Consider the following 12,235-nt stretch of genomic DNA (forward strand, 5'->3'; position numbering starts at 1 on the left):
TACCCTCCTCACGCACCCACACGCGTCGCCTAAGGCGGCGGTATCCTCCCCTCCTCCGATCCACCACCAAATCGATCCAATCAACCCAAAATCACACCAACAAACATCACAACAATTCAAATCGACCAACGCTTACCTAATTCAAGTCGTGGAACCGCCAGAAGGGCTTGAGTTGCCGGCAGAGTCGAGTTTGAGCAACGGCGAGCTCGAGACACGATTCCGACTGTCGATCTCGTCGCAGGTGGCACCGGGGTGAGGAGAGGTGCTGGCGAGCTGGTCTCCGAGCCCTAGTCTCGCCGTGAACGACGCAGACGGCGGAGAGGATCGCAGGAACCACAGGAGGTCGGGGTGGCTTCTTGGCGGCGAGGAACGTCGCGCCTTGTTCAGGGGAGGGAGGAGTCGAGTCGGGGAGGGTCTAGGCGTCGGCGGTGAGGGCCATGTCGCCCGGAGCGGGGAGATCGGTGGCGGCGCTGAGGGGGATCGATCGGGGAGAGAGAGAGAAAAGAGAGAAGGAGGGAGGCGGATGAAGTGAGAGAGAAAGGGTTTCCGAAAATGGAAACTCTACTCCTAAAAAATTTCCTTTTATACTCACTTCCAAAATCGGAAACTAACTTCCGTCGTTAGTAACTTTCACGTACGACGTCCGATTAAAACGCGTGACATGTCCACGAACTCGTAACGACGAGCTCTACAACTTTCGTGAAGGAAGCTTTCATGAACGAACGACGGAGTAAAAGTCGATTCTCACGTCGCGGAAACGTAACGTTTTTCTAATTAAAAGTTCCGATAACGTTTCCGTTTCCAATTTACAACGTCAAAAAGCGAAACAAACGCGTTTTATTAATCGAACAAAGTTTACAACAATTCTACCAATTCAAATAATCGATCCCGAAAAATCGGGTCATTACACTTAACCTCCATCTTGGTTCTTGGATTCATGGATATCCAAGAGTTCAGTGTTATTCCCATAAAAAAATAAATTAAAGAAACAAGAAACCTGAACTACAAGGAGCTACACTACTACAGAAAAGAATGATACTCCCAGGTAGTCACCATTTGCAGTCGAAAATTATAATTAACTTACTGAGCTGAAACCTATGTTGCATTGTGCATACACTCAGATAACTGTTAAAATTTAACATTCCCTTGTTGTGCATAACTGTGCATTCAAATGACTATTTTTGCTAGGAAGCCTTCATTTACATTGTGCGAGTATGAGATAGTCTTTGGCATCATTGTTGGAAAAATAACAGTAGTGATGGTAGGTGAAATGCACATTAAATTCCTTAATTAGAAACTCTTCATATAAATATTTTTGCCAAGTTCAGAAATAGATAAAGATAGATAGTCACACCGCAAGAAAATCAATGACACCAACAGAAATGACCGACACACATACTTCATAGCTGCAGTAGCTAGATTATTCTAAATGGCTCACAAAAGGAACTCAGTCTTTCTTTCCCAACAGAGTAAGGAGGAACGCCTTGTAGTCCCCTGAAGTGTCTTTGGCCACAGCCTGTTCAAGCGGAACACTATTTTTCTTGTAGTAAACCTCCTTAATGTCCCTCAAGTCCTTCTCTGCCCTTGTAACAATCACACGAGTGAGCGCATCCTCATCGGTGCCAACCCTTTTGATTGAATTGCGAAGTACCTTCAATCACCGGTGAATATGTATAAGTTTCAGAATAATATATCAGCTGCAAATCAGAGAATGACAAAGGAAATTTTGGCTACCTTCTCAAAGTACTTCTTGGGGTCATTCAGGCATCGAATGACAGTATGCAATGACTTCTGGAAATCATTAGCTGCTTCATCCAGCAAATTCTGAGAAAAGAGATAAAATACTAATCAGTTGAAAAACTGAAGTGCTGTTAAACAGATATTAATTACTTTTAAGGTATTGACACTGTAAATTCGCAATTTGGTGTTTTAAGCCGTAAATCTTTGTGCTGTTCTTACCTTGCTGATAGAAATGCCTTGATCATCTCTGTATTTGTTGAATGTGGCCATGAGCTGTGTCTTGCTTCTTGTACTCAGGATTCTGATAATTTCTTCATGGTTGAAAGCCTTTTCTTTGATAGCATCATGAAGAATATCAGCTTCAGAATTTGCCAACTTTGCATTGATCTCATGACCGTCATAACGGTAAGCAGTCACCAAAGCAAGTAAAAGCTGCAACATTCACCATAAGCCAAAAGTACCATTAACAATTATTATTGTCTAGTTTAAATATCCTAGCCACAAGTTTTCTATTTAGATAGGATCTTTATTGGCCAATTATTCCTTATTTAAAGATGCAGTAAAATCAAATCAAGCAGCATAATGTGTCATATGGCTAAAGCATGTACCTTGCGGATATCACCGGTGGTATGTTGAGCTAGATCTTCTTCCAGAGAGTGCTTGTAGCGAAGCTGGTAAGCTCTTCTTACAGCTAGAAGCTCTTCCGGAGAATGAATGCAGGAAATTTCGATGATGGCATTGTAGTCAGTGGGTTTCTTGATGGCCACATTAGCCAAAACTGCATCACGATCTGCTGGATCCAATATCCAACGGTACATCGCTTTCTATACATGCATATAATCCCAAAATAATGAAAAATATGAACATAAGCTTCTTTACTCAATTAAATTGCCATAGAAAAGGATCGGGATATCTTTTCTTTTAACTCAAAAAACGAAAACTAAACGAAATGGGTGAATGCAACTGATAATCTGTCGTAAAATGTTACAGTCAAACATAGCTTTTAACATTGTCAAAATATGATCTGATAGTCAGAAAACTGATACATAGGTTAGACCAATTAAACATAAATTTCATCCAAATCATTATCACATTAAAACAAAATTATCTGTTTGCTGCTAGATCATTTAAAAAATATAGTTTCTAGATATTCTCTTTTCCACCGGTTCCTCTTTTTCTGTATTAAAAGGACAAAACCGTTCGGAGATTTCTACGTCTTTTGGATACACTAAGATACAAACCTTAATATAAATTTTTAGTGATATCCTTACCTCAAAATCACCAGAGAGCTCAGACTCGAGGCGCTTGAGAAGATCTTCTTGATAGAGTTGTTCATAAGCTGCTCTGATCTCTTTTCTTTGACCTGCATTTCTATGACCCAGGATTGAGATGATAGCCTTCTCATTAGTCCCCCATCCTACATGTTAATACAGTTACCAACAAAAACAAATCAGTTAAAAAAAACAGAAACAAATCAGTCGACATGATTTTAAAGTATAAAACGTACAAGATCTATTGCAGATGCACATATATGAACTATGAAAGAAATTATCTTTGTAAACACCTTTCACAGAATTTCGAAGAGCTTCTGCATCTTCATTGGCACAAAAATTTGGAGGAGTAACAAGGGTTGCCATTCTTGAAGTTTTTGTTTATCTCTCTCTCCGACAAACACCAAGAAGGTTATATATGTTGGAGTCTTTCACTAGTGTGTTCTGGCTCTTACAATGCCCAAATTTATAGCAAATGCCATTAAGGAGCCCAAATGGGTGCTTTATTCTCTTTGAGCCTTTTGATTTGTTTTAAATTTTGAATTAAATTTGTGCAATTTCTTCTTTCTTCCCCAAATGGGATTGTGTTAGGTGTGTTTTGGTTGGCTTTGTAAAAGAATGAGACAAATGACATATCATGTACACACAATAGGGTCTTCTTGAAATGGCTCTTGAAACGCTTAGATTCTTTCTCAACTCTATCAAATTTTCCTTACGCGTACTACAATTCCTCTCTACACACAAAAATGCTGATCCTGTTAGTTCCATATGTGCAAGGAAATTAATTAATGTACCATATCATGATGAATAATACACCTATAGCCAACTCATAATGACCGTATCAAGAATGTTGACATATATTGAGTTTCGGAATCATTTACCTTAGGCTTTCAAATTCATTTTCTAAATATAAATGATCATATATATATATAGTATCACATTGCCATCATATTTGCCACAAAGTTCACATATATTTTACTGCACATCACAATTTGTTCACATACCTTTACATGCCTTGTAGAGAGCCTCTGCATCTTCGTTAGCAGAAAATTGATCTGGAGTAATGAGGGAAGCCATTGAAGATTGTTGTAGAAGCTCTAGTAACTAGTAGTTCTGTTTTTCAGAACAATAATGTGAGAGACCAGTCCATGTATGTGAGCGTTTATATACGACTCAAATTCTTGTAATACTCAACATTGTAACTCACGGCCGGCCACCTCACAATTGACAAAACCCATTTGTTTGGTTTTCAGCTTAACTGATCAAGCTACATGTGAAAGAAAGAATATATATCTTGCTTTGTTCATCTAATTTATGCACCCTTAGTCGTACCGATTGTTAAAACAAACTAGGAAAAACTAAATAAAACATGAATGGTGCTGCTGATCTGTGGCTTCTTTAATTTGCTTTATATCTTGGTTAATTAAATGATATTCTTAATTGGGTTCATCTCTTTAACGTATGATGGTTGACACATGGTTCTTATTGCTTTTTCTCTCCATCTCGATCGAGAAGAAGAGAAAAAGCGTGATGAAATTTTCTTAATTTTTTGTTTGATTTCATTCCAATATGGATTCAGCCTTCTTATAACTTGGACAATATTCGAAACCAGCTAGTACAGGACTAACAGGAAATTAAGTGCATCAAACCTCTCTTGAGTCTGTTCTGGCATGGGATTTATTCAGCTAGGGTACCTTCTAATCGCCAGGCAATCGATGACTCGATACTGCAGCATTAATCTAAAACTTGGACATTAAAAACTGCAAATTTTGAAGGATAGAGCTCGATCATTATCAATATATATATATATATATGTTCCGGGAGAATTACTATTCTACCTTTGTGTGTGTCTTAGCCTAATAGGTTTCCTGTTAGGAGATAGATTAGCATCTCCGTAATAGATTAGGACTCTGAATCCTACGGGATTGTGGTTTTGTAATGCCTATATATAGGCCCCCATATCATTCAATAATACACAATTATTTCATCTTGAAACAATATAGTAATTAATGAACTTGAGCAGAAATTTCGAATCCTCTACTAGAAAGTAGAATGTTTACTTTTGGAAAGAAAAAAAAAAGAGTATTACCCTTAACATCAACTGTGAAGTTCGAATTAGCAGGAGCAGGCACTCTAACTACCGGCCGGTTCTATATATTGCTCTTAATGTTCGCCTGTAAGCCTTCAGTGTATGCTTGTTATTTACTCTTTGGGAACATCCATTCTTCTTTCTAATTTTTACATGGAGATGGTTGTAATCACACACATGTAACACTAATCGGATGCACGTCGAATTTGTATTTATGTGAATGTTTTATTTTAGGTAATAGATAATAGTCCGATCCTTGAAAGGAAAAAAAAAGGGAATGAAATACAATCAAATGCATATTAACAAAGAATCAAGCTAGTGATCGATCATAAGTCGGAATAATACTTATCAAACGCAAGATCACTTTAAGTGAAACAAATCCTCAATAGTAATCTTGTCAACTCAACAGAAAATTGCGAGGACTTTGAGAAGGATACTTGCAGGTCTATTTCCTCCTGAGAAATACTATTTTTTATAAAACTACTTCTGATGTTGCCTTCACTAGGGGTTACAGGATCTTATATCAGTCTTGTCACATTTAACTTTCAGAAGGAGATTACATGGTGTCCTGAAATGCTTGCTTGAAGAAAACTTGATTGGTCTTCGATCAACTGCGATGAAGTAAAAGTCCAGGTTCAGTTTATTGATCAGCTCCACTTCTCCAATATATATAGACGTTTAGAATAGCATCCCAAAACTTCGAATAAGAAAAGGATTATATATCATCATCATTTAACGGTTGCCAAGCTTATTAGGATATCTAATCTTCATCCCCTTCTCTATTCCCTAGTTCGAATGGGTAACCAATGCTCTTGCTATTTTACGCGTATTTATTCAGAATATGAATCTAATATTGTCAAACATTTGCTGAAATATTGTGTTATATTTTTCAAACTTACACTACAAATTTTTTTTGCACTAGGGACGTATCTTTTTCGTGGGCATTGGCCAATTACCCACGAATTTCTGTGCAGAAACGGGTTACCCACGCTGCAGCGACATTAATTGAGATCGTCCCCTTTACTCCTGTGGCCATTGCGCGTTTATATCACAATTGCTCTACATTGGTGGGTTAGGAGCCCACCCATTCAAAACTCCAAGGTCTCCCACGAATACAATCTATCGTGCTTTGAGTCAATTGGTTAAAGATATAAAGTTTGAATACAGATTACATTAATAACCATATAGCTATCATCACCGTACATTTCGGAGCCGAATTAATTCATTTTTGATTTGTAATTATTTATTTTATTTATTAGCTCACTTTTGATTTCTTTTTATGGATAATTATAACCAATTATGAATTGAGAAAATATAAACAAATTTTATAGAACAGGTAATAACCATGAATCATTGATAAAAATTCAATGTCTACAATTTCAAGCACATTTCCTTTGAGACAATTGCATAAAACATAATCAGCTTTCTTCTTGTATGGAAAGATGCCTAATTAACCACCTAGTCTCTCAAGCTCTCAAGTCTCAACATCTTCGCAACTGCCCTCAACTTCTATGCGGCAACATGTGTACCTGTAATATGTATCACTTTACAAATATAATAATTTTCTACATATAGACCCAGAAAAATTCAATTAACATCAAAATTGAATCATGAGAAAGTCCAATGGAATGACAATATGACATGAAGTAATTGAGGTTGTTGGTTACTCTGGTTCCATTGGAATTCAAAACACATCTGCAAAGAATTATTACATGTACACAGTATGTATCCTAGATTCCTAGTGTACAAGTATTACACCAATCAAATAATTTCTAAGATATGAATCCCTGATGTATGCTTAACTGTAAGGGCATCCAAACATTTCCCCAACTTTTTCATTCATTTTTAGTCCTAACTTCTTCCAAATGAATGCAAACATAAGGTACTACCAGACCTTTTATAGGGATAGAGAGATTGACAACAAATATGAGAGTTAAAACGAGAATTACCAATAGTAAAGCAGCTAAGCATCTTTTCCAAAGATAATGATAGATCCACATAGCTGTCGTAGGTTTTGAGATCGACTTTCCTCAGGTATGGTGCACCATCCATGCTAACCTTGACATAAAGACACCCTGCTCCCATGTTGCCTTCTACATCATCATTCTTTTTGTAGGAATGGATGCCATTGAATTCTTCCGGAATGAATGGATTGGTGGCCATCCAACAAGCTGAGCCCTAACACACATGACATAAGATTAGAAATTGCTATCAATTTCTCAGTAAAGTCACTATTGCTACAGCCCTACAATCTATGACTAATCCATACAAGCTTACAATTTCATTCTAAAAATCTAGAGTCAGCTTTACACATGCTAAAGTCATACTGGTGTGCAAGTGCAACAGATCTGGAAACATGCATGCAAGGAGAAGGGATTTACAATTTAAAGGTGGTATCCTGACATAAATAACCCAATAATTTCAAACATGGAAAATAAGTGAATTTGGAAGGAAATATATGTAAAATTGTAAATTGAATTTCATAACAACCAATCTGTCAAAAAAGATAGAGCATCCAAAGCCATAAATTTTTGTTCATTCAACAACCCAATTATTAGATGAAAGGCTTCTTTAGATAACAATAAATGACAACCTACTCTGAGATAACATGAACAAAAATAGAAAACACATCAAGAATTCAGTGTCAAAGACCTCAGAAACAGAAGCAACACCCAAAAGACATTAAATCATGTAGAGAGAGAAGAATCTGGTGTTAACAAGAAAGTAGTTAGGAGGTGAGGGAAATAATTTGGACTGTTTAATTCTTGTCATCTTGGTTAATTTATAGCAATGTGGTTTGCTAGAATTGAAATGCTAATAAAGCTAACTTATGTGGATCTTTAACCTCTTCAAGCTTTCTAATATTACACTATAGCTTACAAATTTTCCATAGTTTAAACAGTCATCAAAGAGTTATGGGTTCACCGCTTGGGCTCTAAATCTTGAGTTGATAATCCTCTTCATGATGGTATGTTCTTTGATTCCATGATCTAGATTACACTCACATTTGTTTTTTGTTTCTTTTTGTGTTGTGGCTTCTCTTGAAATTTGCAATTTTCGACTTGCACAGATTTGCATTTGGTTTTCTATTCCAGGGTGCAACAACTCCGTTGAGTAATATCACAATTCATCTAGTATATCAATGTAGACTTCTCCAGCTGCATCGTTTACAAATATCTTGTTTTAGCCTCTTATGATTTATGAAGCTACAATTTCCATTTTTATCAAATCTCAATACTACGAATATAGATTACTGAGTTAGTTATCCATTTCTTGAATATAAGCATTATCCCTTCACGCTTATATCCTCAGCTTTCCAAGCTTGGTAAATGGATCCGTAACAATGTGATTATCATTTTAAGTCACTGTAATATAAATTTGTAGACTAATTTAAATGTGCTTGATAATGTTGACTTGTATATCTTTTCAGATATTGATTTTATTTTTAATTTTCACAGATCTACATAGTCAGGACTTGCACTCTAACCTAGTTTTAGTTTAAGTTTTACTTTATTCAAGAATTTGAAAAAGAAAAGAAAGCTATGTAATTGACATGAAAAATTATATGAGCTGTTCCATGCCTATTGTGATTTTTGTTGTCAAAAACATTATGTTTTATTGGACAAGGGGCTCAAGCGGTTCTTCTGTGTATAACTATTTTCATACGGAGATTTTCTTTAAATTTGGGGAGAGCTCTATTGTTGAAACCAATAGTCCTGACCTACAATGTGTTCTTTGTATTGAACTGTGTGCAAGACTGTTTCTGAGCGTAAATGTTTTTGAATTCTGATGTATTTAAACTTTCAGTTATTGGTACATTCCTTGGACCCATTATTGCTTGAGAGGGAAAGTAAGGATGAAATGGAAGTTTTATCTTATGAAATGAGGATATAATTGTGCTTGATTCTTGATTTGTTTATGTTTTATAATGACTTGCGATTGTGTTATCTGATTTTCGAAAACCATTTTTTGTTGCCTATCTTTATTATTCCAAATTAATTAGATGGAAGTATTACCAGAACACACAAAGAGTTGGGGTTCTTTTGTTGAATTCATGATGTCATGTTATTCGTTTATTTTCAACTTTTAACTAATTTTCTGTTTTGTTCTCCAAATTACAAACTATCTATACTTGCCTGCATCAACATATAATGCTCATCAGTTGGATATCTTGTCAATGCAACTCAACTAAGAACTCTTTGCAATGAGCTTTCTTTGGGTTAGATTTTTTTGTTTTGTGACAAATGGCCAACTCTTTTATATCTCACATGCCTTTTTTTTTTCAGATACCAAAATATGGAATTTTTTAGAACATTCATTCACTAACTGGGCTTACACAAATGTCTCAATGGGGTATAGAGGAACCTCTGAGAGTTTCTTTCGGCTTCAACTATGTTGCATGATGAAGCACTTTGATCATCCCTTGTGTTGACGCATTAGCAGAAACCATTAACATGATATAAACATCAAAAATGTGTTGTCTAACAAAACAAAATATGAATTATGGATAATAAAAGCTTGCTTAATTAATAGCAAAATAAAATGGTGATCACCTTCTTGTTTTGTAATCTGTCAAACTCAAATATCAAGTGACAAATCCATCGGATGCCATAAGCCAATTCATCACCCCTTTCTAGCTAGGACCATCACAACTGGGCTAAACAATAGTGGAGCACCATCAGACAAGAAAAGGATCGCATAAGCTAGTGCCGGTTTTTTAGGGGCATCTTCGTAATCTAAGTTTGTTGTTCTTATCAGTTGAGTCCTTTTGGCCGTGTAAGTACTGAACTCATGTATGAGGAAATTGCTCAATTACAAAACAATAACAATTAGCTCGACATATAAAACCAAATTTAAATACAATAATACATGTATTTATACGTTTTTTTTCAGTGTCATCTTACATGCTTAAAGTATCAGTATTTTAACGTGTTGGCGATATAAATACCGTCAACTCTCATTAAGTAAAATCTAACAAATTTACTAACATGACCCAATATCAAAACTATGTGCAGTTCTTTCTTTTCGTTTAGTATTAATTTATGCATCAAAACCCGGATGTGGCCGCACTTGGTACTAGACCTGGCATTAGGGCGGGTTATTCCGGGTTCGCGGGCCTAACGGGTTTAACCCGTTACAACCCGTTAAGCTTAGCGGGTTATAATGGGCTCAACCCGTTGAGTTTGCGGGTTGCCCGTTGGAACCCGTTAAGCCCGTTAAGGTCTTTTTTTACAATATTATTTTATTATAATTTCTCTGTTTTTTTTTCAATTCTGTAAATTTGTTTTTTTCTCATTTAGGTTTTCTTTTTTAAACAAGTACCTTAAACTCTATTATTATTTGCTTTCTAAAAAAAAAAACTCATATTCTTTGGTCTTATTTTTGACAAAAGCAATAAGAATTTGTTAAATTTAATTAAAAAGTGCAAAGATCTTCAACTTGTTTGGCTTTGTTGCTCCATTGTTAAGTCCAACACATTTTCAGTGAGTTCATCTGCATCAACTTGGTCTTCATCTAAAATAAATATAAAAAAAGAAAGAAAAAATTAATTAATATAAATAAGTATTAACATAGAAATTAAGACATGCTAGAAAGTGATAGAGAATTTACTTTTCTTACCAAACAACCAATCTCTAGTACATAGCAAGGCTTGGACGGTTTCAGGCAATAATGAGCTACGATATTGATCCAGTACTCTACCGGCAATACTGAATGCAGATTCAGATGCAACAGTAGACACATGAATCGTGTGTACATCACTAGCTAAGCGGGAAAGTATGGGATACCGAAATTGCTCCATCCTCCACCAAGAAAGAACATCTAACTCCATTCTTCTATCCAACCTTTCATCATCAACATACTTGTCAAGTTCAGTTTTCATACTCGAACTTGACCGGTTCTTGTAAGAGGCATCAAAATCCTTCACAATATAAACCAAACATGCAAATTAGTCATAATGTATCAATACAAGAAAATTCATAATGTCCAAGACTATTAATTGTGTTTTCCTGCAAAATATTCTCTTCATCTTCAGTTTGAGAGCAACTCTCACTCCTTAAAGTATCATCAGGATTAGACCACCTCTCCATGTATACATCAAATAAGGAAACTAATGTGTCCTTGAATTCCTTGAATTCCTCAAACTCTTCGCCATAAAGCTTCTTGTAGGCCCATTGTACAAAATCCAATTTATACCGAGGATCTAGCACAATTGCAATACCAAGGATCAAGCCGTAATCTGACCAATATTTTTCAAACTTTAAATTCATCTCAGCTCCCATTCGCCTCATGAAATCATCTCTGTGTTTCATTGCTAGTTGGATGTTATGTTGGATGACAAACACTTTGGGAAAAAACAAGTTTGATGTAGGATACTTGGTTCCCGAAAACAAGCAAGTGACCTCATAAAAATATCCAAGAAACTTAGAAATTGTCTGTATTCTGTCCCATTCATCAGGAGATGGACAACACTTGAAATCAGAATCAATTAATGCAAAGTTGATCAAAGCACGACGGTAATGAATTGCACTATCCAACATAATATAAGTCGAGTTCCACCTCGTAGGGAGATCTTGTCTCAATGCTCTTTTACTCCCCCTCATTCCTACTTGTGCAATACATTCTATAAAATCTATGCTTCCTTGCCATTGAACCTTTTATGTACTTGAGACAATCTCGCACTTTCACAATTGAATCATCAATTGCTTTCAATCCATCTTGAACAATTAAGTTCAAGATATGAGCAAACATCTAACATGGAAAAATTTCCCATTTAGCAAAAGTAGCCCCCTAAAGTTCAACTGAGTTCTCAACTTCTCAACAAAAGAATCATTTGCAGATGCATTATCTAATGTAATTGAGAACAAATTCTTATCAATTTCCCATTCACATATCAATGAATTGATTTTTTCAGCCAAAGCACTACCATTATGAGGTGGAGGCATGTAAGAAAAACTAAGAATCCTCTTGTGCAATTTCCATTCAGTATCTAGAAAATGTGCTGTGAGTGTCAAATACCCATCAGTTGTTTGAGAACTCCATAAATCAGAAGTCAAACAAATCCTCCCTCTAGTACAACTCAACATATTCTGAACCTTAGACTTCTCACTTTCATAAAGTTTCGAAACATGGGCCT

At 35.9% G+C, this 12,235-nt stretch overlaps 2 protein-coding genes across 3 annotated transcripts; both read right to left on the bottom strand.

Moving 5' to 3' along the window:
- Window positions 1–1,262: 1,262 nt before the first annotated feature.
- LOC126801809 (annexin-like protein RJ4) lies at window positions 1,263–4,150 on the bottom strand. 2 transcript variants are annotated; one of them, XM_050529272.1, is made up of 6 exons: window positions 4,016–4,150; window positions 3,012–3,157; window positions 2,349–2,564; window positions 1,960–2,172; window positions 1,735–1,824; window positions 1,263–1,651 (listed from the first exon to the last, which is right to left on the bottom strand). In XM_050529272.1, the coding sequence occupies exons 1-6, from the start codon at window positions 4,086–4,088 to the stop codon at window positions 1,448–1,450; spliced, it is 942 nt and encodes a 313-aa protein (XP_050385229.1). In that variant the 5' UTR covers window positions 4,089–4,150; the 3' UTR covers window positions 1,263–1,447. The 2 variants fall into 2 exon arrangements, with proteins under 2 accessions (XP_050385229.1, XP_050385228.1); XM_050529271.1 differs by lacking the exon at window positions 4,016–4,150 and adding an exon at window positions 3,305–3,434.
- Window positions 4,151–11,051: 6,901 nt separating this feature from the next.
- Window positions 11,052–11,709, bottom strand: LOC126802741 (zinc finger BED domain-containing protein RICESLEEPER 2-like). The gene has a single exon (XM_050530424.1). It carries the CDS (start codon window positions 11,700–11,702, stop codon window positions 11,052–11,054), a length of 651 nt encoding a protein of 216 aa, XP_050386381.1. The 5' UTR covers window positions 11,703–11,709.
- Window positions 11,710–12,235: the final 526 nt, after the last annotated feature.

This window comes from Argentina anserina, chromosome 7 (assembly GCF_933775445.1).
Source record: "Argentina anserina chromosome 7, drPotAnse1.1, whole genome shotgun sequence".
In the NCBI taxonomy this organism is placed as follows: domain Eukaryota; kingdom Viridiplantae; phylum Streptophyta; class Magnoliopsida; order Rosales; family Rosaceae; genus Argentina; species Argentina anserina.

What these genes read in the sequence shown, in the direction of transcription:
- LOC126802741 (XM_050530424.1), bottom strand. Translation starts at nt 11,702, where the DNA reads ATGAGGGGGAGTAAAAGAGCATTGAGACAAGATCTCCCTACGAGGTGG.
- LOC126801809 (XM_050529272.1), bottom strand. Translation starts at nt 4,088, where the DNA reads ATGGCTTCCCTCATTACTCCAGATCAATTTTCTGCTAACGAAGATGCA. An exon ending in CCACCGGTGATATCCGCAAG is followed by an intron (nt 2,173 to 2,348) that starts GTACATGCTTTA and finishes TGAATGTTGCAG; the next exon opens with CTTTTACTTGCTTTGGTGAC. An exon ending in AAGGCATTTCTATCAGCAAG is followed by an intron (nt 1,825 to 1,959) that starts GTAAGAACAGCA and finishes CTCTTTTCTCAG; the next exon opens with AATTTGCTGGATGAAGCAGC.